Genomic DNA, 25,555 nt, shown 5'->3' on the forward strand with positions numbered 1-25,555 from the left:
GGTCGTCCAGAAGGACATCTGGTCTAATTAGCATATTACACTTTTATTATTATAGATGAGAATTTAAGCAAGTATAAAATTAATAATGCAGGGTCCAGTTTAGAGCAAGATGGAGTGAACATCCTTCATCCAGTGTCTCCTATGGCACAAGCCACTGAACTTAGCATGCAGGGAGGAATTTGGAGAGGAAAGAGGAGCTGGTTGGTTGGAAAGGAAAGTGAGAGTTGGAAGTGCCATCAAACAGGCCATTAGTGTCCCCTCGGCTGGGCTCAGGACAGTAGAGACCGTGGACATGGACATAGTTGCCAACAGAGAGCTCCAGGAGACGTCCTCTTGTTTGGGCTTGAAGAGAAGGAAAAAGGTCTCCCAACAACCGAAGAGAGTGGGGAGAAATCACTGTTTTGTGTGGGTTTTTTGTTGTGCTCAGTCCCAGCCCCTAATGTGCTGTAGCTGAGGCAGCTGCAATGACGCCCATAGGGAACAGCAGGAGGCTAAAACTCTGAGAGAATTCTTCTCTGGTTGAAAGAGCTGTGGCCCCAAAAGGATGGGACAAACCCTGCCAAGGTCACCCAGCCTAATGCCATCTGATCCCCAAAACCTAACTGCTACTCCTCCAAACTGCCCTTTTGTTTTCATAAGACTTTTGAGGCTCAAAATTACAGAGGCTATAGAAGACCTGCTTGTTGAATAACTTTTGTGACAGAGACCTTAGCTGTTCACCTGAATCTCTTCTTCCCTTCCTCCTGGGCACCCAACTAGATACATTCCCAGGCCTCCTCTGTGGTTAGGTTGGCCGTGCACTGGCCATATGTGCTGTGTGTTGCCTCCAAGCCTGATGCCTAACCACCACCACCCAACTGTTCCTTCATACTCTCACTTTGCTGATGAATAGGGGGAAGGTGTTACCAAACTACCCCGAAAGCCACATGTTGAAGATGTTGAAGCTGCCATCAGCCCAGCTACTTGCAAAGGTGCATGGAACCAAGCACAGAGTACCCTGGTGAACTGGAACCAACTGAACTTTCTCAGTGTTGAGCTGTTGCATTTTGAAACTTTGGTTTCAGCAGTTTAACCTAAGAAATATTTTAACCTGCTCTATAGGAATAGATTATTTTGTATTTGATGTTTCTAGTGATCCTGTTTCCTGGAAATCTGTTGGTGAATTCAATTTAGTAATCAAATCTAGGTGATTCTATCAGACCCAAACAATTTGAGTAGATCTTGTTTACCTACAAAGTGCTGCTACTCAGACAAAAATCTTGCAGCTAACGAAGGCCATTTTCTAGATAACTTATCCAGACCACTTTCTTTCTGAGTGTCACATACAGAAAGAGTGTTGCTCCATAACTCTACTCAATCTTAAATTTCCGTTTAAGTTATATAACCAATCTATCATAGATTGAATTCAACTGGAAATATTTTGTTGCATTAAAAAAAAAAAAAAAAATTCTGGGCCCTGTCTGGGCTCATTTGGTTAGAGCATCGTCTCAATATGCCAAGGTTGTCAGTTTGATCCATAGTCATGGCACATACAAGAATCAACCAGTGAATGTATAAATAAGTGAAACAACAAATCAATGTTTCTCTCTCTTAAAAAAAAAAAATTATGAACGTAAGTTTTTCAGTGGCCATTTTTTATGCCATCTTAGATAATATAACTTTTTTTTAAAGTTCATAGAGTACATGTCTGGGTTAACTGGAAATATAATGAGAACATCATGCCCATTGTAAAAGTATGAAATTAAAGCCAACTTTATAATGTTTATTATTTTTCTCTCATTATACTAATTATATTTATTAAGAAATAAAAGACCAAGCTTAACATGGGTTTAGGGAGAACAAACATACATTTGATACAATAAGAAAACAAATAACCAACAACTTGGGACTGAGTACATACTGACATTATAATAATAAAAGCATAATATGCTAATTAGACTGAATAACCTTCCGGGACCACAAGGGAAGCCTAGATCCCCTGTGCTTGTCAGTGGCTGGAGGGAATCCCTGGTCCCAGGTGCCAGAGGGTAACCAGAGCTGGCAGCCAGGGGAAGGAAGGCCTATTCTTCATGTACCAGGCCTCTGGTTTACATATAGTATACTATAGACCCAGTGCCTGAAACTAGTGCACTAGTAGAATCCCTAGGCCTGGCCAGCGATCAGAGCCAATTCTGTGGGGCAACCAGCATGGTGATTGGAGTCCCTGCTCACACCTGTCTTGGCCTGGCACCATTCACTCATCGCCCCCACCCCTGCTGCTGCCATTGGTCAAGGCCTGTGAGCTGGGGGCAGCTCCTGCATTGAAAGTCTTCCCCCTGGTGGTTAGTGGGTGTCATAATAACCACCTGGTCCTCTTTTCAGTCTATTTTCACATTAGGGTTTTATATAGATAGATTATTGGAATGCTAACTAGTTAAATGTATATTTTTGACGTCATTATTCCTGGGTTTATAAAGTAATTACTGGGGAATAGTGTATTAAAATAAGCATGCTAATGGGTATTTATTTTAAATAAAATGTTTATACGTTCTTAATATTAAGTGTTCTAGAAAATTTGTCATGTTTTTCTTGTAAAGTTGTTACTTCAATCTTATACTCAGTAAATTTTTATTATGCATCAGCTTTTTTTGTTTTTTTTTTTAGCCCTGGCAAATAAATAGGAAGCAAAAATCTAAATCCTAAAGGAACCCATAAGCATTAGCTCAGTTTTTGCCTAAATTATTATGAAATCTGAATTGGTAGAATCAAAATTCATGAGGTTTTATGGAGACTGGCAGCAGTGCCTAACAAATTTCCCTGGGGAAGACAGCAACAGATTTTTCATTTTTCACTGAAGAAATTCATCTCCATATAATATTACTTGGAATTTCAAGTTTAAATAGTCTAGTCTCCTCGAGCGTTCTGTTAGAGTGATAGATAATGCTAGTTGCTTGAATTACAGGAAATAGTATTGTTTTAATTATTTGTACCAAGTGTATGAGTTAAAGGTATCATATGTCAATCCTGTCAATATTTTAAGATTTAAAAATCCTAAGATACTATTGCCTTTCAGAGAGACTGTGCCAGCTTTGTGGAAGTTGATTGGCATAATTATAAATAAAGCATTTTCAGTGCGTTAATATAAAATACATGTCTTTAAGTATTCTGTCCTCATGGTATTTAAATGCAAAACACTAAAACTTTGCTTTCTACAAAATATGAGAAGTTAAAATTCTCAATATTTTTAATAAGTATTACTGATAACTATCCATTTAACAATAAGTTTTGAGTCAGAGACTTAAATAGCTACCAAGGTTTTATTTTTATAGGATTTATAGAAAGGCTCTCATCCTTTGTGCTTTCATAGCACATTCCGTTGACTTAAAAATGCTATTGATTGGAAGATGCGCAATGATTTCATGCACCATTTAGAAAGGGAAAAAGCCACTGCCAGTTGTCATGACACAAAAATTGATTAGACGAGGCATCATGATTTCAGGGAGAATAAAATGTTCAAAACTCATTTTTTGAGATTGTATAAAGTATGTATATCTAGTGTTTCATTTTTTGACAAGAGAGATGAAATGGTTTTCAGGTAATTATGTTTGGATTTGAGCTGCTTTGAGGACATTGTCCCTGAGGACTGAAAAACAAAGGCATGCATTTGGGGGATTCATAGAAGAATGATCTTGTAAAGAAAATAGGTTATGGACAATTTATTCTATTAACTTCTGAGGTAACTTACCTCATGCATATGCCTAGATACTTTCTATATAGATAAGTGACTTGAAGTACAAGGTTCTTACCACTTTCTTTGAGATGCTTCTTAGAAGTCAGGCAAAAGTGCTTGTCTAGAGGGTAGATAAGAAGGTTAATATAAATGTTGTATTTATTTACTCTTCTCTTAGTGGCATATTTAAAAGAGATGTTATGTAAAGTAGTAATTATGACAGTGTATGATTGGAGTGTGATATTTTTCAATGTGGTATGTATAATACGACACAAAAGGGAAAAGAGAATTGAGCTTTGTAGGTGTACCATTTTTGTCTCACTGGCATTACTTTAGTATAAATGTGATGTAGATTCTGATAAGTTAGATGTAAGGTAAGCCGAAGAGGAAATAACTAAAAAAAAAAAAAAGAAAAAACCATTAAAAATTAAAATGTTATATTATAAGATATTCACTTCATGTAAAATAAAGCAGTATAAAAGATGTGTAGGAACAAAAAGACATAAGATGTATCGAAAACAAAAAGTAATGAGAGAGATAAATTCAGCTTGTCTAATAATATTACATGTGAATGGATTAAATTCAGTCAAAAGGCAGAGCATATCAGACTGTATTAAAAACAACATCTAACTATACTGTCTATAGTGAGTCACACTTTAGATTTCAAGGCACTACTGGATTTGAAAGTAAAAAGAAGGAAAAAGATATGCCATACAAACAACAGGCATGAGAAAGCTGGAGTAGCTATGCTAATATTAGACAAAAGAGACTTTAAAATAAAAAATGCTACTAGAGATAACCATTTTCCATTTTCAAATGAAATGAGTCAATTTTTCAGGAAGATATAACAGTTATAAACATATATCCCCTTAACAACAGAGCCCCAAAATATATGAAGCAAAACTGATAGTGAAGTTACAATAGAAATAGACAATTCAACAGTACAATTGGAGATTTCAGTACCCCACTTTCAATAATGGATGGAATAGGCAGAAATAAAAGACTTAACAAAATAAGCCAACTTAGACATAACAGACATCTATGGAACATTCTACCAGCAATAGCAGAATACAGTCTTCTCCAGTGAAGATGGACCATTCTCCAAGGTAAGCCATAACTTAGCCCATAAAGTGATTTTCCAATAAATTCAAGAGGACTAAAACAACACAAAGTTCTATGACCACTATGTAGCAAAGTTAGAAATAAGTAACAAAAATTGTACTTAGCAAGTTTTTTTGGTCCTGTGTAATCCCCCAGAAGAGGAGGAAACTTAAGTATAGTATTTTTTATGTGCAAACAATTCAGATTTTCAAAACAAATAGACTGTGAACATTGCTATGAAATTGATAAAGGGAACCCTACTTTAGATTCTCTACACATGAGGAAACAAAGATAAGGCCCAATGAAAATCCTTTCTTTGAAACAAAAGAAAGCCCCCCCCCCCCCCCCCGCCCCAAGACTACAATTTCTACAAAAGAACAAAAAGTTGTTCAAAATCATTCCCTTAAGTAATCAAGAGAGAAAGGGATTTGAAGATAGAGAAATATATTTGGAATAACTGTCTTGTCTCTTTCTAAAAATTTTTATTGAATTTATTGGGGTGACTGGCTAATAAAATTATATAGATTTCAGGTGTACAGTTTTATAACACATCATCTGTATATTGTATTGTGTGTTCACCACTCAAAGTGAAGTCTCCTTTGATTCACCATTTATCCCCCCTTTACCCTCTTCTGCCAACCTCCATGCCCCTTTCCTCATGTAACCACCATATTGTTGTCTGCCAGTTTTTATTTTTGTTTTTGCTTAATTCCTTTACCTTCTCTACCTTTTCTTTTGAGTAAGGTAAATTCAGAACATTTTAGCAATTTGAACTTTTAGCATGAAAATATACTTGTGACTCAGTGTCATTATTTCATTATTTCCTAAGGCTATACTTCTAAAAGAGATTGAGTATTAATTTGTTTTTTATGTTAATATTCTTTAATAGTGTTCCGTTTCTTTTAAGTAATTCTTAATATTGTAATAATAGAACATATCAGAAAATGTTAGCTCTTATAAACTTATTACAAAACATCAAATATAAATATGTTTATGATTTGTTTTTATTAGAAGAGTATTAAAAATTTAGTTTAAAGCTTAAATACAATTTATTCAGTTTTTAGCATTATAGAAAATAAATGCTGAAATACTGGTGTAGCCATTTTCTTCTAGTTTTGCAATTATATTTAATAAAATTTTCAAAGATTTCCATGGCTAGTGTGGCTAAGTTGGTTAGTTATTGACCCATGCATTGAAATATTGCTCGTTTGATACCCAGGCAGGGCATATGCCTGGTTTCGGGCTCCATCCCCTGTGGGAGTCTGTGCAGGAGGCAGGCTATATATGTTCTACTTTCACTTTGATGTTTCTTTATCTCTGTCCCTCTCCCTTTCTCTCTCTCTCAAAACCAATAAAAATACTGGAGAAAAAAATGTTTTTCAAAGATAAGTTATTTATTTTACTTAAAAATTTTCAATTTTATTTATTATAATTTTGTTTTTTATTTTTCTATATTCCTACAGTCTAATTATTTCTGAAATTAGAGTATTGATTGCTTAGCATATTTTTACATATAAAATGTTCCAGAGTATTATTTGCCTTTGAATGATTTATTATACAAATATTTTAGTATCTATTTTGTTATATCTACCAAATTTTGATGTGCTATTTTCAATTATTAAATAAGCAGTTATTTGTTGTTGTTTTATTTTGCTACTTGATCTTGATCTACTTTAGTGTCAAGTACTTCATTTCACATTGATATCTGTGCACAATGAATTTAGATGAATTGTAGTAATGCCTCATGTGCCATCCCATACTCTAATCCCATAGTGTTTAAAAAACTTTTTTGGAAACTTTATATTTGTGATAAAGGTTTGTAAGATGTGGAATTTAGTATGTGTTTATTCTACTACATTTCTTTTTTCTGTTTGTTAACTTTAGCCTGTTAATGATGAATTCCAATCCTCCTCCCACCCCATAATTATTTTTCTATTTCTTTTTAACAATTTTTAATGTATTTTGTTACCTATTATGTTGTAAAAGTTTAATATTGCATCTTGCCTTTTTAAAACTAAGAACTGCTCTGATCTTATGCTTGATGCACCTTTAATGAGGACTGGGGTGTCCTCAGGGGTTGCTGTTGTACAATATACTGGCTCCAGCTCTCAAGGCTCTTCATACATTTGTTCTTTCCTCTTTTATGGGCATATCTATTTACTCTGCTTGGGCTTTCACGCTCTTATTATCATGTATTCGAATTCTATTCACTTTGTTGTTTTTCATACAGGTCCTACTCATTTTGATTTATCCATGTATTAAGCACTTGTTTGTTCATCATTTTGTCTTACATCTCTAATTTCTTATTTGAGATAATTTTATTTTACTTGAAGAATAGTACTCAGTTTTCCATTAGAGCAGGTCTGTTATGACAAATAATTTCAAGTATCATTTATTTAAAATAATATTTTTTTTATTCCTGAAAAAATGTTTTGTTGAATATAGAAGCATAGAATTCTAGTTTGGCATATTCTTTTCTTGAGCACATTGGTGCTCTTGAGATAGCAATTTAAGTCTAATTGCTTGTTTGAAGATAAATTTTTTTATTATGACTATATGAATATATTTTTCTGGTACTTTTATGATTTCTGTTCTTATTTATGACTGGCAGTTTGACAATGATGCATATAGATGTAACTTCTCTATACCTTATGGTTGATAGCACTCTTGATCTATAGATTCATGTGTTTTATTATTTTTGAAAATTTTAGACCTTGTACCCAACTCATTACCTCCTTCCTCTGAGCTTCCAGTTGCAATTTACCCTCATTATTTCAGAACATCATTTCTGGAGTTTGTGTTTTGCTGGTGCCCCCAAGTCCACATGCGTTTCAAGAAGACTGAAGTGTGCCAAACCTGTAGTAAATTGAAAAATGTCTGTCAGACTTGCCTCTTGGATCTAGAGTATGGCCTGCCCATCCAGGTTCATGATGCAGGTTTGACTTTTAAGGGTGATGTGACAAAATCAGATGTCAACAAAGAGTACTAAACACGGTAGATTGAGGAGGAGATTTTTAACTCTGATGGCCAGTTGGCCTGCTGGGTAAAGCCACCAATGGCATGCTGTTCAAACTGGCCTGGACCACACCCTACTACAGAAGGAATCGATCCCACATATGCTCCTTCTAGGTGAAAGGAGAATGTAAGGGAGGAGAGGAATGTCCATACAGACATGAGAAGCCTACAGATCCAGATGACCCCCTTGCTGATCAGAACATTAAAGACCAATATTATGGAATCAATAACCCTGTGGCAAATAAGCTTCTAAAGAGGGCTTCAACAATGCCTCGTTCGGACCTGCCAGAGGACAAGACTATCACCACACTATATGTTGGTGGTCTGGGCGATACAATTACTGAGACAGATCTGAGAAATCATTTCTGCCAGTTTGGAGAGATTCGGCAGGTCACCATGGTGCAGAGACAGTAATTTGCTTTCATCCAGTTTGGTACAAAGCCGGCTGCTGAAGTGGCTGTGGAGAAGTCCTTTTTAATAAGCTAATTGTCAGTGGCCTTCGACTTAATGTGAAATGGGGAAGGTCCCAAGCAGCCCAAAGGAAAGAAAAAGAGAAAGACGGAACCACAGACTTTGGCTTCAAGCTGGAGCCTGGTCCAGACCTGCCAGGAGCTCTTCTTCCTCCTCCTCCTGCAGCAGAGGAAGAAGCCTTTGCCAACCACTTCAGCCTGCCCCCCTAGTGGCCCTCTGGCTGTGGTGAACATCGCCCTGCTGCCACCCCCTGGAGTTACCCCATTCCTAACCCCACCCCCAGGTTTTGGGCCACCTATGTTCCACCCAGTGGGACCACCTCCTCCTTTCATGAGGGCTCCAGGACCAATCCACTATCCTTCTCAGGACCCTCAGAGAATGGGAGCGCATGCTGGGAAACAGCAGCTCCTAGCACATTATCACCGTTCTGGGCTGTACAGAAAACAGGGAGCTTACAACTCCCAGTAAATGAATCTTGGAATAAATAGTTTTCCTTCCTTTGTAGTTTCCATAGTAGCTGAATGTGTTCAGATGTGGGCAGTCAGAAAACAGTAGCCATGCTTTGATTGATGGACCTTAATCTGCCATTGACACACCTGGTTACAACTATAACGTTAGTAATAAAACTTAATTCCTGTTCCCCTTCTATGGGGAGCAAGCAATGGAGTGAATTGGAGTATCTAACGGAGTTACCATCCTAATTATATGTTCATTTTGTATTATATTTTTGGAGGGGGAGGGGACATTACCTGCAGAAAGAATCTTTGGACCATTTTTATGTCCATTAGGTATTTTCCTTTTTATCATAAAAAAAAAAAAGATTACTAGTACTAATCATTGTAGTGGCGTAAAGTCACTCTCAGAAAGACAAGTGGAATCCAGCAGGCAGCTCTGCCCAGGTTTCTTCTAAAGCTCTCCTTCCCTCATTGGTTACTAAAGGACTCTGGCTGATCGTTTTACTTCTCTGTGCTACCAAAAGAGACAAAAATAAAAATTACTTTGTATTCCTTTCGGATGGAAACAAATGTCATGAAGCTGTGTATCATTGAAGAAACCTAGTGTTTGGGATGAAATTATTTTACAGAACTTCCTGCAAAACACTTTAACAGACTGAAGCGAAAAGCTTTGGGGTGTGTTTGAATGGAAGACTTGTGACCTGGGCTGGAACTTTGATCTTCAGCGTTTACCTTCGTGTGTCTCATTTTAATTCCCTGCTCTGGGCAGGAACTCTGGTCTTAGAATGTTTGGATATAACTGAATTGTAGAGGGTAAAACATAATTTGATGTTGTATTGTTGTTTTTTTGTTTTGTTTTGTTTTTAATTAAAACAGGTCAATTTTCCAAATGTCAAAAAAAGAAAGAAAAAAGAAAAAAAAGAATACTGGGTTAGCAATTTATTTTTTTCTTTCACAGTAGTTTTAAAATGTTACTTCATAGTTTCCATTGAGAAGCCTGCTTTAATTTTTATCTTTGGTTCTCTGTAAATAACACATTTTTCGACCCTATGGGTTTCTTGAAGGTTCTTTCTTTATCTTTGTTTTTTTGACAGTTTGAATATGATGTGCCTAGGTGTGTGTGTGTATGTGTGTGTTTTATTTAATTTTTGTTTTCGTTTTTTCTTTTTTATCCGTATTCTTATTTTTATTTATCCAGTTGGGGTTATCTAAGCATTTTGGATCTATTGCTTATGTGTTTATTTTTGGAACATTCTTGGCCATTATTTCTTCACATGTTCCTACTACTCTCTTCTTTCTTCTTCTGCAGTCACTGGTATACATTAGACCATCTGATATTGTCCTGTGGTCTTTGATACACTTTTCTTTTTATATTATTTTTCTTACGTTTTTGTTTGGTTAATATTTATTGGTTTATCTGTAAGTTCACTGATTCCTTAGTTTTGTTGAGTCTACTAATGAGTTATCAAAGGCTTTCTTTATTCTTTAGTTCTTTCATTTTCATTTTCCCTTCCCTCTTTGCTTTAATTCCCTTTTCTGAATGCATGTTGTCAATCCTTTCTTCTGGATTTTTAAACATATTAATAACAGTTATTTTAAACTAGAGGCCTGTTGCCAAAGATTCATGCAATAGGCCTTCCTTCCCTTGGCTGCTGGCACCAGTTTTCCTCTGGCACCCGAGACCCAGGCCTTTGCTCTAGCCACTGCCTTCAGTCTTCGCTCCTGCTGGAGTCTTTCCTCCAAAGCACGCTCCTGTAGCTCCCTCCACCCCTGCCCTCTCCCTCATAGCAGGGGTCCCGCCCCACCTGGCCTCTCTGTGCCTGTTTGCTGCCCAGAGGCCCAGAGCAGCTGGTGGGGGGGGGGGGGGGGCGCACCTCAATCTTTGTCAGGTTAATTTGTATAGTCCTGATTTGCTGGTAGGTGTTGAGAAGTGACAGTCAATTTGCATGTTTCTCTTTTATTGGTGTAGATTCCTTGAGAGTTCCAGATTCTCAATCATCTTGGATTATGGTTCTTTTGATTACTTTATCTCTTGACAGTGGTTTACTTTTAAATGCATGCATGTGTATGTCTTAAACTTTAATTGAATTTTGGATGTGTTTATAACAGTAGATACTGAGGTCAGTAGTTTTTAATGGCTGCAAATGGGCACCATTTTTCTGTCAGGTCACCAGGCAGGGAGTTGAGGCAGTGTCTTCAGGAGTTGGGCTAGATTATTGTTATGTTCATCTTCAGTGTATCACACTGGCCTTGAATTCTCATAGTGATGACCTGCCATTTCCTTGTGCTTATAGTGGGGCTGGGGACCTGGAGGATTTTTCTGTTAGTGCTGCATGCTTAGCTTTCAGCTGCCTGTGCCACTGGTGGCGGTGGGAGTCTCCATCCTCCTGTCCCTCTCCTAACAGCTGACCTGCTTCTTTCTCAGTGCTAGGCTGGTGGTAGAGATAGGTGAGGATTGCTGTTATCCTGGTCTGGCCTGTCTTTGGCAGTTCTAGTGTTTCCTGCCCCTCACCCATGGTAGCACACTTCTGTTATTGGTATGGGAATGTGGTACTGGGATAGTTTCCTACCTCCCCTGGAGTAGAGAGTGGTTACCCTTTCCCAAGCCGCAGTGAGTTTTACCCATGCCCTGTGGGTGGCATATCTGTAACTCCTTTTCCACAGCAGTTTAAAGGTTAAGGCTTTTGCTCTGGGTGAGAGAATTGCTCAAGCAGGCCCTGGGGCTCTGACCCCTCCTGCATGTCTGCATGTGGAGGACTTCTTTCCCTGGTCTCCTGCCTATACCTGTTTGAGCACCTGCTGGGGACCACAGAATAGAGCCTGGGAGTGAGTGTGAACTTTACCATGTCTGAGTCCAGGCCAGTCCAGCCTCCAATATTTGTTAAAACTTTAGTGCATATTTTCTCATTCATTTGCATGGCTGCCCTGCCTTCCTCCACATCCTCTGCCCTGCTCAGTCCCAGGGATCCAGTCCACATGTGTCTCCATGGAGTGTGGTTGCTCCATGGCCTTGGCTTTCTGACTGGCTCAAGAGAAGTTTGATTTTTGTAATGTTTCTGGCTTTTTTATTGTTAGGGTAGGAGTAATTCCATTTCTAATTCTCTACATCTGGATGCAGATTGCGTTGTTTTCATTTGTTTTAAAGTAAGGAATGATTGTTGAATTTTATTAAATCTTATTCATCCTTATTTAATATTTTATTGATTTTTCACAGAGAGGAAGAGAGAGGGATAGAGAGTTAGAAACATCGATGAGAGAGAATCATCGATCAGCTGCCTCTTGCACACCCCCTACTGGGGATGTGCCCACAACCAAGGTACATGCCCTTGACCGGAATCGAACCTGGGACCTTTCAGTCTGCAGGCCAACGCTCTATCCACTGAGCCAAACTGGTCCCAGCTATTCATCCTTATTTAAAATGGTCATGTGAATTTCTAATTAATATTTCCTAATTATATTAGGTTGACTAATATAATTTCTTAGTTTCTCTTACTTGAAGACTTCTTTCATTAGCAAAGAAAGGCTCGATGTATAGGAGTGAATAATAAAACAAGGTCTTATAGATCTTACTAATCAAAAGATAGACAAAAATATGTAAATAGATAAAGAGAACATTTTAGATTGTTATCGAAATTAAGAATGAAATCAACATGGTGGGTGAGCAGTAGGGTGGACAGGAACAGCCTAATAGTAACATTTGTGTGTTAGACTTAAAGGTGGGAAATGATCCAGTCAATTTAAAGAGTTGAGAGTAGGAGGGCTTTTTAAGACATCGCAAGTAAAAATTTCCAGGGGCAGGAAGGAGATAGACCTCTTGGAAGATCATACTGGCATGGCTGAAATTCAGTGACTAAGAAGGAAATGGCATGGGGGCATTTGGAAAGGTGCTCAGAGCCAAATGACCATGCCATCTTTGTCCAGGTTAGATATTTGAATTATATTCCTTGGGGAATGGGAAGAACTTGGGGATGAATCACTTGGTACCTGTTGTTTGCTAAATTAAATTAGTTCTCATATCCATGTGGTAGTTTCTTGATTAAACATCTGGAATAATTCTTTTATTGCACATAAATTTATTATCTATATTTTATTTTCTATCTCTTTTTCACTGTTGACTTTTACTTCCTGTTTTAAGCACATAAAGAAACCTTCCTTCAACCTCTTCCCCTGATACTGACCTCCTGCCTTTCTCTTGTAAGGGCCAGATTTTTAGAGAGCCGCCTGTATTTCCTGACTCTTGTGTGTCACCATGCCCTCCATCACTCTGTACACTTCTGTAATATGACTTTTACCCCTGTATCTAACTGCAAGCTCCTCTCGGAGTTGCCTCCTAGTCCCAGTGACCATCAAATCCAGCGCCCTCTGGTTTAGTCCTATTTATCTGAATGTAAGCTTTAACACTGTTAGCCACATCTTCCATCTTATAAGTCCATAAACCCTGACTTCCTGGGCACTTCACTCTCAGATGTTCTGTCTTATCTTTCTTATTACCCCTTGTTTCTTTCATTTTTAGCTCACTTCTAAATATAGGGATTACCCAAGTTTCTGAGGGCTGATTTCTCTCTCTACTGTATGTTCTCTCTCTCTGGCTTGTCATCTATGAACTTTTATAAGAATAGTTATCACTGTATTCTCTCAGATCTCTGCCTAGAATCCACACTTCTCTCTAGGAAATAAAAGAAAATGCAAGTGTATTTAATAAGTTATAATTTTCATATAGCTATGTACTTTTCATAATTATTTTAAATGGTTGTATAATGTTAAGTGGCTATGTCATAATTAGCCTAATCATTTCCCTATTGAAAATTTGTAGTCCTGGACTTGTAGCTACAATTTATAAGTCTATACATGTACACTGAGTTTGAGATTTGATGGAATGGAAAGTGAATTTATTGTTTTTCCTCTCTCCCAAACTACTTCTGTTCTCCTGAATTGACTTTCCCCCTCCTCACCCCCGCCCCCCTACTCTCCCAAACTAGCTCTGTTCTGAAAAAGATGGGAAAGTCCTTGGCAAACTCTTTTCAGGTTTCCTTGCTTTGAATCAGCCAACACTGACCTCAGGTAGTTCAACCTAGCTACTGAAAGGTCTTCTAAATGGTCCCTCTCTGACCTCTTGACTCTCTGACCCAACATGCTCTTAATTGTTAGAAAACATGTCATCCTTATGTTCCCAAGACCCAAAAGAGATCTAAAGTATTTCTCACTGAGAGTGAGAGGGGGTTAGAGAGAGAGAGAAACATTGATTGGTTCATATATGCCCTGACTGGGGATCAAACTCACAACCTAGGTACATGTCCTGTCTGAAAATCGAATTCACAACCTTTTGGTATACAGAATGACACTCCAATAATCTGAGCCACCCAGCCAGGGAAGTATTGTTTTTCTTTTCTTTTCTTTTTCCTTTTTTTTTTCTCACTCAAGCACTGTGTAATCATAAGGTGACAAATATAAAGCAGTGTCCATTCTATAAGGCAGAAGTTGGGCCTGTGTGTGTACTGGTTGATGAGGGAGTGAGCATATTAAAGAGGCACCTTCTTGGGCTGTTTTCTGTCACTTGTTGCATGGTTTGTGTTTTCTCTGCTTAGTCGATATTTTTATTTTACTTTATCATAACAAGATGTCTTGAAAATTATTGAAAAAATCAAGTGATCATGGTAAATAGCTGCTTTCCTCCCACCTTCCTCTGCCCCAACTTTATAACTGTATTTCTGCTTTGAGGCATTCTGGTCCATACATCTTCTAAACTCTGTGGTCTGTGGTAACTCTATGCTAGACATTGTAGATACAACTACAGTGTTTGATGATTGTGGTGTTTTCTGAAGATAAGGAAGTGGGCAGGAGAAAATAGCATTAGTCATTCTCTAATAGATTATTAAAATTAATCAGTAGTAAGGTGAGTTTAAAATACTACTCTAGATATATCATTCTTTGAAGACTCATGGGTCAGCCACTTCATAGTCTAGGGCATTAGTTTTCAAGAGGATACTGCTCTTAGTCAGATGCTTTAATTCTTAGATGGTTTAACTACCCACTTCGTACACTACGGTCCCAAATCTGGAGAATTAAGGGAAAAGTCTGACAATCAGTAGTGAGGCACACAACTTCCTTCAAGTCAACCTCTAGAATGTTATTCATCTACTAGAGACCCGGTGCACGAAATTTGTGCACGGGCTGGGGGAACGTCCCTTAGCCCAGCCTGCACCCTCTCCAATCTTGGACCCCTCGAGGAATGTTAAACTGTCCATTTAGACCCAAACATGTCTAAACAGGCAGTCAGACATCTCTCTCACAATCCAGGACTGCTGGCTCCCAACTGCTTGCCTGCCTGCCTTCCTGATTGCCCCTAACTGCTTCTGCCTGCCAGCCTGATCACCCCCTAACCACTCCCATGCCTGACTGATTGATATTTAACTGCTCCCCTGCCAGCCTGTTTGGCCCCAACTTCCCTCCTCTCTCAACCTGGCCACCCCTATCTTCCCATCCCTGCAGGGTTGATTGCCTCCAACTGTCCTCCCTTGCAGACCTGGTCCCTCTCAACTGCATTCCCTTGAAGGCCTGGTGCCTCCCAGCTGCCCTCCCCTGCAGGCCTGGGTCCCCCCAAACTTACCTCCCCTGTTGGCCATCTTGTGGTGGCCATCTTGTGTCCACATGGGGGCAGCCATCTTGATCTTATGTGTTGGAGTAATGGTCAATATGCATAATATTATTTTATTAGATAGGATAGAGGCTTGGTGCATGGGTGGGGGACAGTTGGTTTGCCCTGAAGGGTGTCCCGAATCAGGGTGGGGGTTCCCTTGGAGTGTGGGGTGGCCTGGGCGAGGGGCCTGTTGTGGTGTGCAGGCTGGCCACGCCCTCTGGCGACCCAAGCAGAGGCCCTGATATCTGGAATTTATTTACCTTTTACAATTGAAACTTTGTAGGCTGGAACAGAGCCAAGCCTCCTGCTTGCTCCATGACTGCAGCCATTTCTGTTTGAATTTGTTTACCTTCCATAATTGAAACTTTGTATTCTTGAGTAAAGGCCTAGGCGGGCCAGGGTGTGTGGAAAGCTTGACTTCCTCTATTGCATGGGAAACCCAAGCCTCTCAACTGCAGCCATCTTGGTTGGGATTAATTTGCATGCTCACTCTGATTGGTTGATGGGTGTGGCTGGTGGGCGTGGTTTGAGCGGAGTGATGACTAATTTGCATATTACTCTTTTATAAGGTAGTATGTACCCGGCACCCTCCTGTTTTTAAATCTATCTCTCATTCCCTCCATCATCCTTTGGCCTCATAACAACAGGAATTTAAAGACCAATCTAACATCCCAGGTCATCCCCACCCAAAGACTTTATCAACCTTGTTTAAGGGATCTGCTAAAAGAGAACCAACAAAATCTTAGAAAAAGGAAAAAATAAAACTCAGAAAAAGACTGTTAAGAACATATTCTTCAGTTGAATGCCACCCCCTTACCATTTCCCATTATCTTGGGCAATTGAAAGCACAGGGAACATGAAAAGACAAAAAGTTCAGCCTTAAAGAAAACATTGCTTCAGAAACAAGTTTTTAAGCATAGAACTTAAAATAATATCATACATTTATTAAAGCAAGAACTCAAACATAATGTGAGGCAATAAAATGAGGTGAAGTGGGAAATATGCAACTAAGGGAACAAAATGAGAATGAAGCAGCATCAATCCAAAACTAAAATAAATTTGAAACAATGGGGAACTTAATGGCCTGGAAATTGAATTGTCATAAGGAAAAAGCTTTAGATAATTCTAGAAGCAAAAGCAAAAAAGAAATAGATGCAAGCAATATAAATCATCATAATGGTTTATATCTTAAGCATAAAGATAATTGATGTTCATATAGTAAGGAAGCTCATTCTTAAAAAAAAATGTTGACCAGAAATATCTTTGAAGATATAATAAAAGAAAAATTTTCTAATGTATACTAAACCTTAGAAGATTATGTGTTCTGGGGAAGAGGGGGAGAATTAAAAGTTGTTCATTGACTAACTCTAAGCTGGCTCCTAGTTGTATTTATAAAGACTTCAAAAAAAATAAATCAATAAATCTGTAGCTATACAGAAAAAGCAAATCACCTCAAAGAGGGGCAACTATCAGTCAGGTCGGCACAAGGCTTCTTATGGGCATCATTGCCAGAAGGCACAGGAGTGTGTGTAGAAAATTTTGAAGGACAGAAACAGTGTCTTAGCACCAGGTAAATGTTAAAATTCAAACAGAGAACTAAGGATAAATAATTAGACAAATAGAATGTAAATGTCATAAACTTTGACAAAAGAGAGATGAATCAGTCTTCGTCTGAAACTGTTACATGCCATTCAAAAGTCTATTTAAGATAGGGCTTTTCAAATTCTTACTCCAGAGGAAATTGTAGGAAATAATATCTCTAAAGAAATATGGATCTTCAGTTTAGTATTTCCTTTATTTTCACTTCAGCTTAATTTACATTTAAGTACAAAGACATAATTTATGATTTACTCTTTTTGTTTAAAACATGTACTAGTACAATTTCTTTAAAACTTAATGTGAGATTTCTAGGTGTTCTGCATGTGGGTTGAATTTTTGCTTTTTTAAATATATGATATTGTTTTTTATAGATAAGTTTATCTAAAAATAAAAACTAATTTTTAAAAGTATGTAAAACATAGCAAATAAACATATTTACCCCAGTCAGGGTTTTGGATGGGGCGTGGCAGGGAACTGTTGTTCCCAGTTGGACAGTTGCCCAGGCAGGGAGCTGCTGCTCCTGACCAAGTGGTTTCTTTTCTGTTTTTATACTTATTTTAACAGCCTAGTGGCTTTCATTTCCATTATCACCCACTCCGAGCTTTTTGGAAGTACGGGGCAAAACTACTCATCCTGGATGATCATCATTTTTCCTTTTGCCCATTTTCCTGATGTAGTTAATGAGAGGTCTGAAGTACATGATGACTTCGCTACATTCATTTGGAATAGGGAAAACCAGTGGAAAAACAACATTTCATAAATGAGTGGATTGAAAAAAAATTAACTCAACATCATTTTGTAGAGATAGCAACAATATTGATATTACTTTTTCTTCTTTAGCTCAAACATTTTAGTTATGATACCTCACCCCTGCCACCTTTTTTTTTTTTTTTTTCTTGCTCTTCTGATTATGGTGGGCATAATCAGATTATGATTTAGAATTTTCTAGGAGGTAACTTTATCAGATTAGTAGTATATTTTTCATTTGACAATGCACAATAGCCCATAAATTGTCACAAGATGACCAAAATATTTTTATTTTATGTAAATTGTATCTTTAGTAAATGCAAAGTAGTTATTATAGTGTTTACATTTTGATTTAATATGAATTTTAATTATGTACATTGCAACTTCTATTTGAAAATAATGAGAAATTAGAGTATTTGGGTCTTCCAAAAATATGAACTTGAATAATTTTTGCTTATGTCTAAGGAGTCAACAAATGGAAGCAAACTAAATTATGACAAATAATTATTGCTCAAAAATATAATAGTTGGCAGAAATTATGGGTTGTTGATACAATGTAAATAATGATTTATTTTCAGCACAGCCAGAAATGGAGGTGGTTTTACATTTTCTGCAATAAGCTCTACCTATCTGTGTACCTCCTGCTTACCTATCGTTAATGACAAAGAAACATAGTCATTCAATATTTTGTTCAGTTAAATTGGTGACTTTTTTAAAACTGAGGGACATTACAACATTATGACTTTGTAATTTGTTGGTGAAGAGCCACAAATAAATGGCCTATTTGACTTTCCTATATTTCTGATCTTGATATAATTGCTAATAAAACAATATATCATGGTTTTCTCAGGTAATATCTCATGATTATCTTGAGATTAATTTGGTGTGCTTGCTCTAAAAATTATTATGTATTAATAGTCCTCTTATAAGAATATCAGTATTGCAGAGTTTGAATAATAATGTTATTTTAAAATTTGCTAAGAAGTTTGCTTTAAAAGAAACTAACTATGATAAGATGGTCAGATAAGATGCATTAAAAAGGTTTCTTATTTGTGAGCCAGCTCATTCTGTGTAGACAGAGTTCTCTGCATCGAAGGTAAAGGAGGAGCATAATTTAGTTTTAAAAAGATCTGGTTCCAAGGCTTGGTGTGGGAGAAGGTGGTCAAGAGAGTAGTACAGCACTCCAGAAATACTAAGGTCTTTGATTTAATGGGTTTTGATTGGCAGCATTCTTAAAAATGTTAGAATGAAGTTTTATCCAAAATAGACTTTCCTTAAACTTCCTTGTTCAATTGTCAAAACACTCTCTTTATGTAACCTTAATTAAAAAAAATTATAGCTGGTCTATGTACCATTTTACCAATTATTTTTTCTTTTTTAACAGAAATCTTGGAGGCTGGTATTAAAGGAACTTCCGAATCACTTAAAGGTGTGAAACGAAAAAAGATTGTAGCTGAGAATCACCTGAAAAAAATACCAAAATCTCCCCTGAGAAATCCTCTTCAGGCAAAACATAAACAAAATACAGAAGAGCCTCCCCTCGCTGTTCTTCAAAGTACTTCAGAGTCTCACAAAAAACAGAATCATAGTCCTGTAAAAAACGGAAAGCAGTTTACTAAACAAAATGGAGAAACACTTGGGATGATTGGCGAGGCTGCCAAGTCCGAAGACCCGGTCTCCCCAAAGAAGCCCTTGTTTCTGCAGCATCCATCTGAACTGCGTAGGTGGAGCTCGGAAGGCTCTGACCCCAAGTCAGACTTCCTCCGTGGAAAATGTGACTCTAGTTCTTTGTCAAGTAAAACCAGGACTGACCATAGTGAATGTATCTCCTCTAGTTGTAATACTACTTCCTCCTCATATGCAAACACCGCATTCGATGTCTTACTGAAAGCAATGGAGCCAGAACTGAGTACCTTGTCACAAAAGAGCTCATCTTGTGCAGTTAAGATAGAAAAACTAAGACCAAATAAAACTGTACAAATCCCCCCTCAATCACAAAACAGCTCAATAGATGCCCCACATCAGACTTCGCAAGAATTTGTTTCTGAATCCGTGTCTTCTTGTACCTCATATACAGTGCATGTGTCTGCTGCTCAGAAGAATGGGCAAGCATCGGTTCAGTCAATTTCTTATTCATATAATCCACATGAACACTTTGTTTCTAAATCTAACCAACAAAATCAACAGCTTCCAGCTTCTGCAGGTTTCACAAAACCACTGACAAACCTACACAGTCAAGAGAACCCCAGGCCTGAGCAGGTGTATCATCTAGCAGTGACATCATCTGTAGGTCTGACTTCACCTTCCGGTAGAACTCAGGTTACTCCTCAAAACCAGCACATGGATTCTGCTTTGCTCGTGTCAATAAGTCCAGCCCATTCTGTACAGTCACCCCTGATACCAGTGTATAATTCAATCCCTGTTGCCTCTGTGAATCACAGCGTAGAGCAAATGTGCAATCTACTTCTGAAAGATCAGAAGCCAAAAAAGCAAGGAAAATATATTTGCGAGTATTGCAATAGAGCTTGTGCAAAGCCGAGTGTGCTTCTAAAGCACATCCGCTCCCACACTGGAGAGCGGCCTTATCCCTGTGTGACCTGTGGGTTTTCATTTAAGACTAAAAGTAACCTATACAAGCACAAAAAATCCCACGCACATACTATCAAACTGGGACTTGTCTTGCAGCCAGATGCTGGCAGTTTGTTCTCTTCTCACGAGTCCCCCAAAGCACTTAGTATCCATTCAGATGCAGAAGAGAGTGGGGACAGCGATGACGAGAGCGCTGCTGATGAAAGACAGAACGAGCCAGGCTCCGTGGACCTGCAGCCTGGGCAGTTAATGAAACCGATATCAAATTCTGAAGTTTTACCAAAATCAAGTTCCATTCCAAGCAATCTAGATCATGTGGTAGGTGACGATGTTTTACTGCACGACAAAGCCTCAGAATCACAAACTGTGACCGAGTTACCAAAAGTTGTGGTCCACCCTGTCAATGTGACCCCTTTGAGAGTTGACAGCCCAAAGCTTACGGATTGTAAGCCTGAGCTTCCTAGTGCACAGAAACAGAAGGACCTTCAGGTTACTAGTGTACGGTCACATTCATCCTGTACGTCCTCCGTGGAGACTGATGAAAAGTCCCGTCAGAAAGGGGACGTGAGTCAGCCAGAGGCAAAGCAAGAATCCCACGTAGGAACAGTACATGCCCAGCTACAAAGGCAGCAGGCTACCGATTACTCCCAAGAGCAACAGGGGAAACTTCTGAGTCCTCGAAGTTTAGGAAGTACAGATTCTGGTTACTTTTCCCGGTCTGAAAGTGCTGATCAGACAGCGAGTCCACCAGCCCCCCTCACCAGAACATTACCTTCTGTGGAACAAGACTCAAGTAAGAATAATGGGCTCGCTGCACCCCGAGCTAGTCCACCAGCACTTCCTACAGGGCCAACAACAGGTGAAAAAGCACCGATTTTACCAGGTCAGATGCGCCCACCTTTGGCAACAAAAACACTTGAAGAACGAATATCAAAGCTTATCTCAGACAATGAAGCCTTGGTAGATGATAAGCAGTTGGATAGTGTGAAGCCACGGAGAACCTCTCTTTCACGACGAGGAAGTATCGATTCCCCCAAATCATACATATTTAAGGATTCTTTCCAGTTTGATTTAAAACCAATGGGACGGAGAACAAGTTCAAGCTCTGATATACCAAAGTCCCCTTTCACTCCTACTGAGAAATCAAAGCAAGTGTTTCTTCTGTCCGTACCTTCCCTTGACTGTTTACCTATTACGAGAAGTAATTCTGTGCCTACCACAGGTTTTTCAGCAGTACCTACAAACATATTACCTCCCCCTCATCCACTGAGAGGAAGTCAGTCATTTGATGACAAAATTGGCACTCTCTGTGATGATGTCTTTGTATCAGCACCTAGCACTTCTTTGCCCCAGAGTGGACATCCCCGGACCCTTGTCAGACAGGCAGCAGTGGAAGACTCTTCAGCAAGTGAAAACCAGGTGCTGGGTACTGGGCAGTCCTTGGAGGAGAGCTATCAGGGATGCAGTGCCACAAACGAAACTGGGGCAGCAAGGAGCAAGTCCCTGGCTCCCGGCTCACATGTAGAGAAAAAGAAGTCTCATCAAGGGCGAGGGACAATGTTTGAGTGTGAAACTTGTAGAAACAGGTATAGAAAGCTGGAAAATTTTGAAAATCATAAGAAATTTTACTGTTCAGAATTACACGGACCAAAAACGAAGGTAGCTGTGAGAGAACCTGAACACAGCCCTGTGCCCAACAGCACACAGCCCCAGATTCTGCACTACAGAGTGGCTGGTTCCACGGGGGCATGGGAACAGACGCCCCAGATCAGGAAAAGGAGGAAAATGAAAAGTGTTGGAGATGATGATGAAGTTCAGCAAAATGAAAGTGGAGTTTCTCCAAAAAGCTCTGAAGCCCTTCAGTTTCACAATACTCTGGGCTCTGCTTCCAGTTTGCCTAAGCATACTGTTGTCTTAACAAGTGAGCAGCAGCATCAAACTATTCAATTGCAAAGCCCCCAAATACAGCTCATTGGCAGGGGCCCTGACCAGATCATGGATCCAAAGCTGTCTACCATCATGGAACAACAGGTAGGCTCAGCGTCCCAGGACAAGGCAGAGTTGAAGAGACATGGAGCTGGGATCTCAGTCATCCAGCACACCAACTCACTGAGCAGACCCAGTTCCCTTGACAAGCCTGAGTCTCCAGCTTCTTTCCAGGAACTCAGTAGGACAGTGAAGGTTGGGTCCCTGAAAGGGATAGGAATTTCCCAAGAGGAAGGTCACCCTTCTCAGAACACATCTCATCCTCCACAGCCTGCGCTGTTAGATGTTCTTCGAGCAGAATTTCAGGAAGGTTCAAGAAAGATTTCCAGTGAACGGCATGTGTTAGGACAGCCCTCAAGACTTGTTCGGCAGCTCAGCATCCAAGTCCCAGAAATTCTGGTCACAGAAGAGCCAGATCGGGACCTTGGAATCCAAGGTCCCGATCAGGAAAAATCAGAGAAGTTCAGTTGGCCTCAGCGTAGTGAAACGTTGTCAAAGCTGCCGACAGAGAAACTGCCACCCAAAAAGAAGAGGCTCCGTCTTGCTGAGATAGAGCATTCCTCGACTGAGTCCAGCTTTGATTCCACTCTTTCCAGGAGTCTGAGTAAGGAGAGTAGTTTATCTCACACCTCAAGTTTCTCAGCTTCGTTAGATGTAGAGGACATTTCTAAAACCGAGGCCTCCCCGCAATTCGCTTTCCTCAATAAAACAGAGTTCCTCATGATCCCAGCTGGCTCTCATACACTGAGCATTCCCGGGGCTCACCGGGAAATGAGACGAGCTGCTTCAGAACAGATTAGTTGCATGCCAACATCCATGGAAATCTCTGATTTCAGAAGTAAGTCATTCGACTGCGGAAGCATAACTTCACCTCAGGCAATGCCACCTGTTGACTTGCAGCCTTCGGCTTCCGCTTCTGGCACGGGGGTGAGCGGACACGTGCCCCTCTTAGAGAGAAGGAGGGGCCCACTGATACGGCAGATATCTTTAAACATTGCTCCAGAAAGTCCCCTGTCTCTTGGGAACCCATCATCTTTCCAATCCATTGCTATTCCTGGTGTAAATGCAGTGCCACTTCAGGGGCCTCAGCTCACTAATACATCCTCAGCCGAGTTTCCCACAAATACTATGCACACCCAGACTCAAGTTAAGGATCTGCAAATACAGTCTTCAAATTCCAACTCTACTAGCATCTTTCCTGTTCAACAGCTTTTTGGTCTTAAATTATTAAATCAAATCCATGCAACCCTTAGCCACCAAAACACACAGATGTCTCTGCAAGTATCTGCACAGAGTGTCAAACCAGATGCAAATCCCAGTGTGTGTGTATCTTCCAAAAGTGAGGATTGCTTTGCTCCCAAGTACCAACTGCAGTGTCAGACTTTCACTTCAAGCCTGTCTTGCTCTTCTAATCCTGTCCATTCTCTGCCAAAGCAAGTTCTTTCTAATCCAGTTGGGGCTGATCATCGAATTAATTCATTAGCATTATCGACTGAACGAGTAGATGCCATGGCTACTTCATGTCTTCCACCGCCAGTGAAGCCCAGGCCACTCGGCGGTCAGATGCAGGAGGTGCCGACATCGTTGGCACTGCCTGTGAATCTGCAGAGTAGTGTTCCAGGGTACTGCTTTGCCACAGTCACACCTCTGCCACAAATCCTTGTGACCCAGGATCTGTCTAGTCAGCCCATTTGCCAGGCTAATTGTAGTGTGGTGTCAATCGGTGAAGAACAAAATTCCCAGCCAAAATTACAAAAAGTTAACCAGAATGCTTTGCCAAACCCAGAGAAAGAACTTGTTTGTGAAAATGTTTTTTCAGAGATGGGCCAAAATTCTTTTCTTTCAGAATCCTTGCCTGAAACTCAGAAAATGTCTATTGGTAGACTTTCCCCCCAACAAGAACCTTCAGCTTCTAGTAAAAGGATGCTTTCCCCAGCAAATAGTCTGGACATTGCTATGGAAAAGCACCAAAAGCGAGCTAAAGATGAATATGGAGCTGTTTGTGCAACAGATACTAGACCATTCGAACTGTTGAGTTCAAGAGCTAATGAAGTTAATAAGCAGAAGAAACCTGTGTTAGTGAGGCAGGTTTGTACTACAGAGCCCCTTGATGGTGTGACATTGGAACAGGATACTTCTTCTCAACCTGAAATAAGTAGTGAGGCTGTTAATTTGACAGATGTTTTACCAGCAGATAATCTGTCATCGGGGCACTCTAAGTCTGTAGTTATAGAACCTACAAAAGAATTGCAAGAATTTGAAAACATCAAGTCATCCGCATCATTAACTCTTACAGTTAGAAATTCACCTGTTTCTTCAGAAAATACCCACATTTCTCCTTTAGAACGTGTAGACAATAACCGAGAAATGAAGTCTTCAGAGGTTAAAAATCAAAGTGACAAATTGAACATCCAAGAACAAAATCAACCGACAGCCACCACTCTTTCAGGGCTGGAGGCCAGAGACACGCAGCAGCTGTCTTTTCCCAGCCTGAAGACCACAACCAGCTTCACCTGGTGTTATCTGCAGAGACAGAAAACATTGCATCTGCCTCAGACTGACCAGAAAACTTCAGCCTATACTGACTGGACAGTGAGTGACAGTAATCCAAATCCACTTGGTTTGCCTACAAAAGTTGCTCTTTCCCTCCTTAATTCAAAACAGAAGATTGGAAAATCACTGTATTGTCAAGCAATAACCACCCGTTCCAAATCAGATTTATTGGTCTATTCAAGCAAGTGGAAAAGCAACTTAAACAAGGTACTTGAAATGTTATTTATCTTTAAAAATAGTTTGTGCAAATGAATTTTAACATATCTTGATGCCTTTAAATTCTTTAATTAGAAGTTGTGAATGACACATTGAGCTTCATGAGTGTAGTTATTTGAAAGAAAGGATGATGAATATGCCCCAGGAGTTATACTGAATAGGGTTAGCTGGAGTCCTTTCTATTTTGAGACATTTTGAAAATTATAACTTGCCCTGAGTACTTTTTTTTTTCTCAGATGAATATTTAAATATTTACTTAATGGTACAGTAATAATGGTCATCTTCCTCCTACATGAAGGTTTTATTTTTATTAAGTAGGAGGAGATTATGTTTATGCTTTACCCTTACTAACGCAGGGGAACAGAGGTGTGAGCAATTGAAAACTGTTATATGTCATTTTGAAATATAAGCAGACAGCCATTCATTCCACAGTTCTCAGCATCATCTTAGTGCTAGAGAGGATTCCCAACATAACTA

The 25,555-nt window shown here is 39.3% G+C and overlaps 1 protein-coding gene and 1 pseudogene across 7 annotated transcripts in view; both read left to right on the forward strand.

Annotated features, from left to right (window-relative positions):
• The window catches only part of HIVEP1 (HIVEP zinc finger 1), a 145,969-nt gene that overhangs the window by 92,272 nt on the left and 28,142 nt on the right, over nucleotides 1-25,555 (forward strand). For all 7 annotated transcript variants that reach the window (XM_045584270.1, XM_045584269.1, XM_045584268.1 and 4 more), the window contains exon 4: nucleotides 19,119-25,069. In XM_045584270.1, the coding sequence (XP_045440226.1) occupies nucleotides 19,119-25,069 (5,951 nt within the window). The remainder of the gene's footprint in view (nucleotides 1-19,118; nucleotides 25,070-25,555) is intronic.
• LOC123652781 lies at nucleotides 4,751-8,764 on the forward strand (annotated as a pseudogene).

Source organism: Pipistrellus kuhlii, unplaced genomic scaffold, assembly GCF_014108245.1.
Source record: "Pipistrellus kuhlii isolate mPipKuh1 unplaced genomic scaffold, mPipKuh1.p scaffold_m20_p_2, whole genome shotgun sequence".
Classification (NCBI taxonomy): domain Eukaryota; kingdom Metazoa; phylum Chordata; class Mammalia; order Chiroptera; family Vespertilionidae; genus Pipistrellus; species Pipistrellus kuhlii.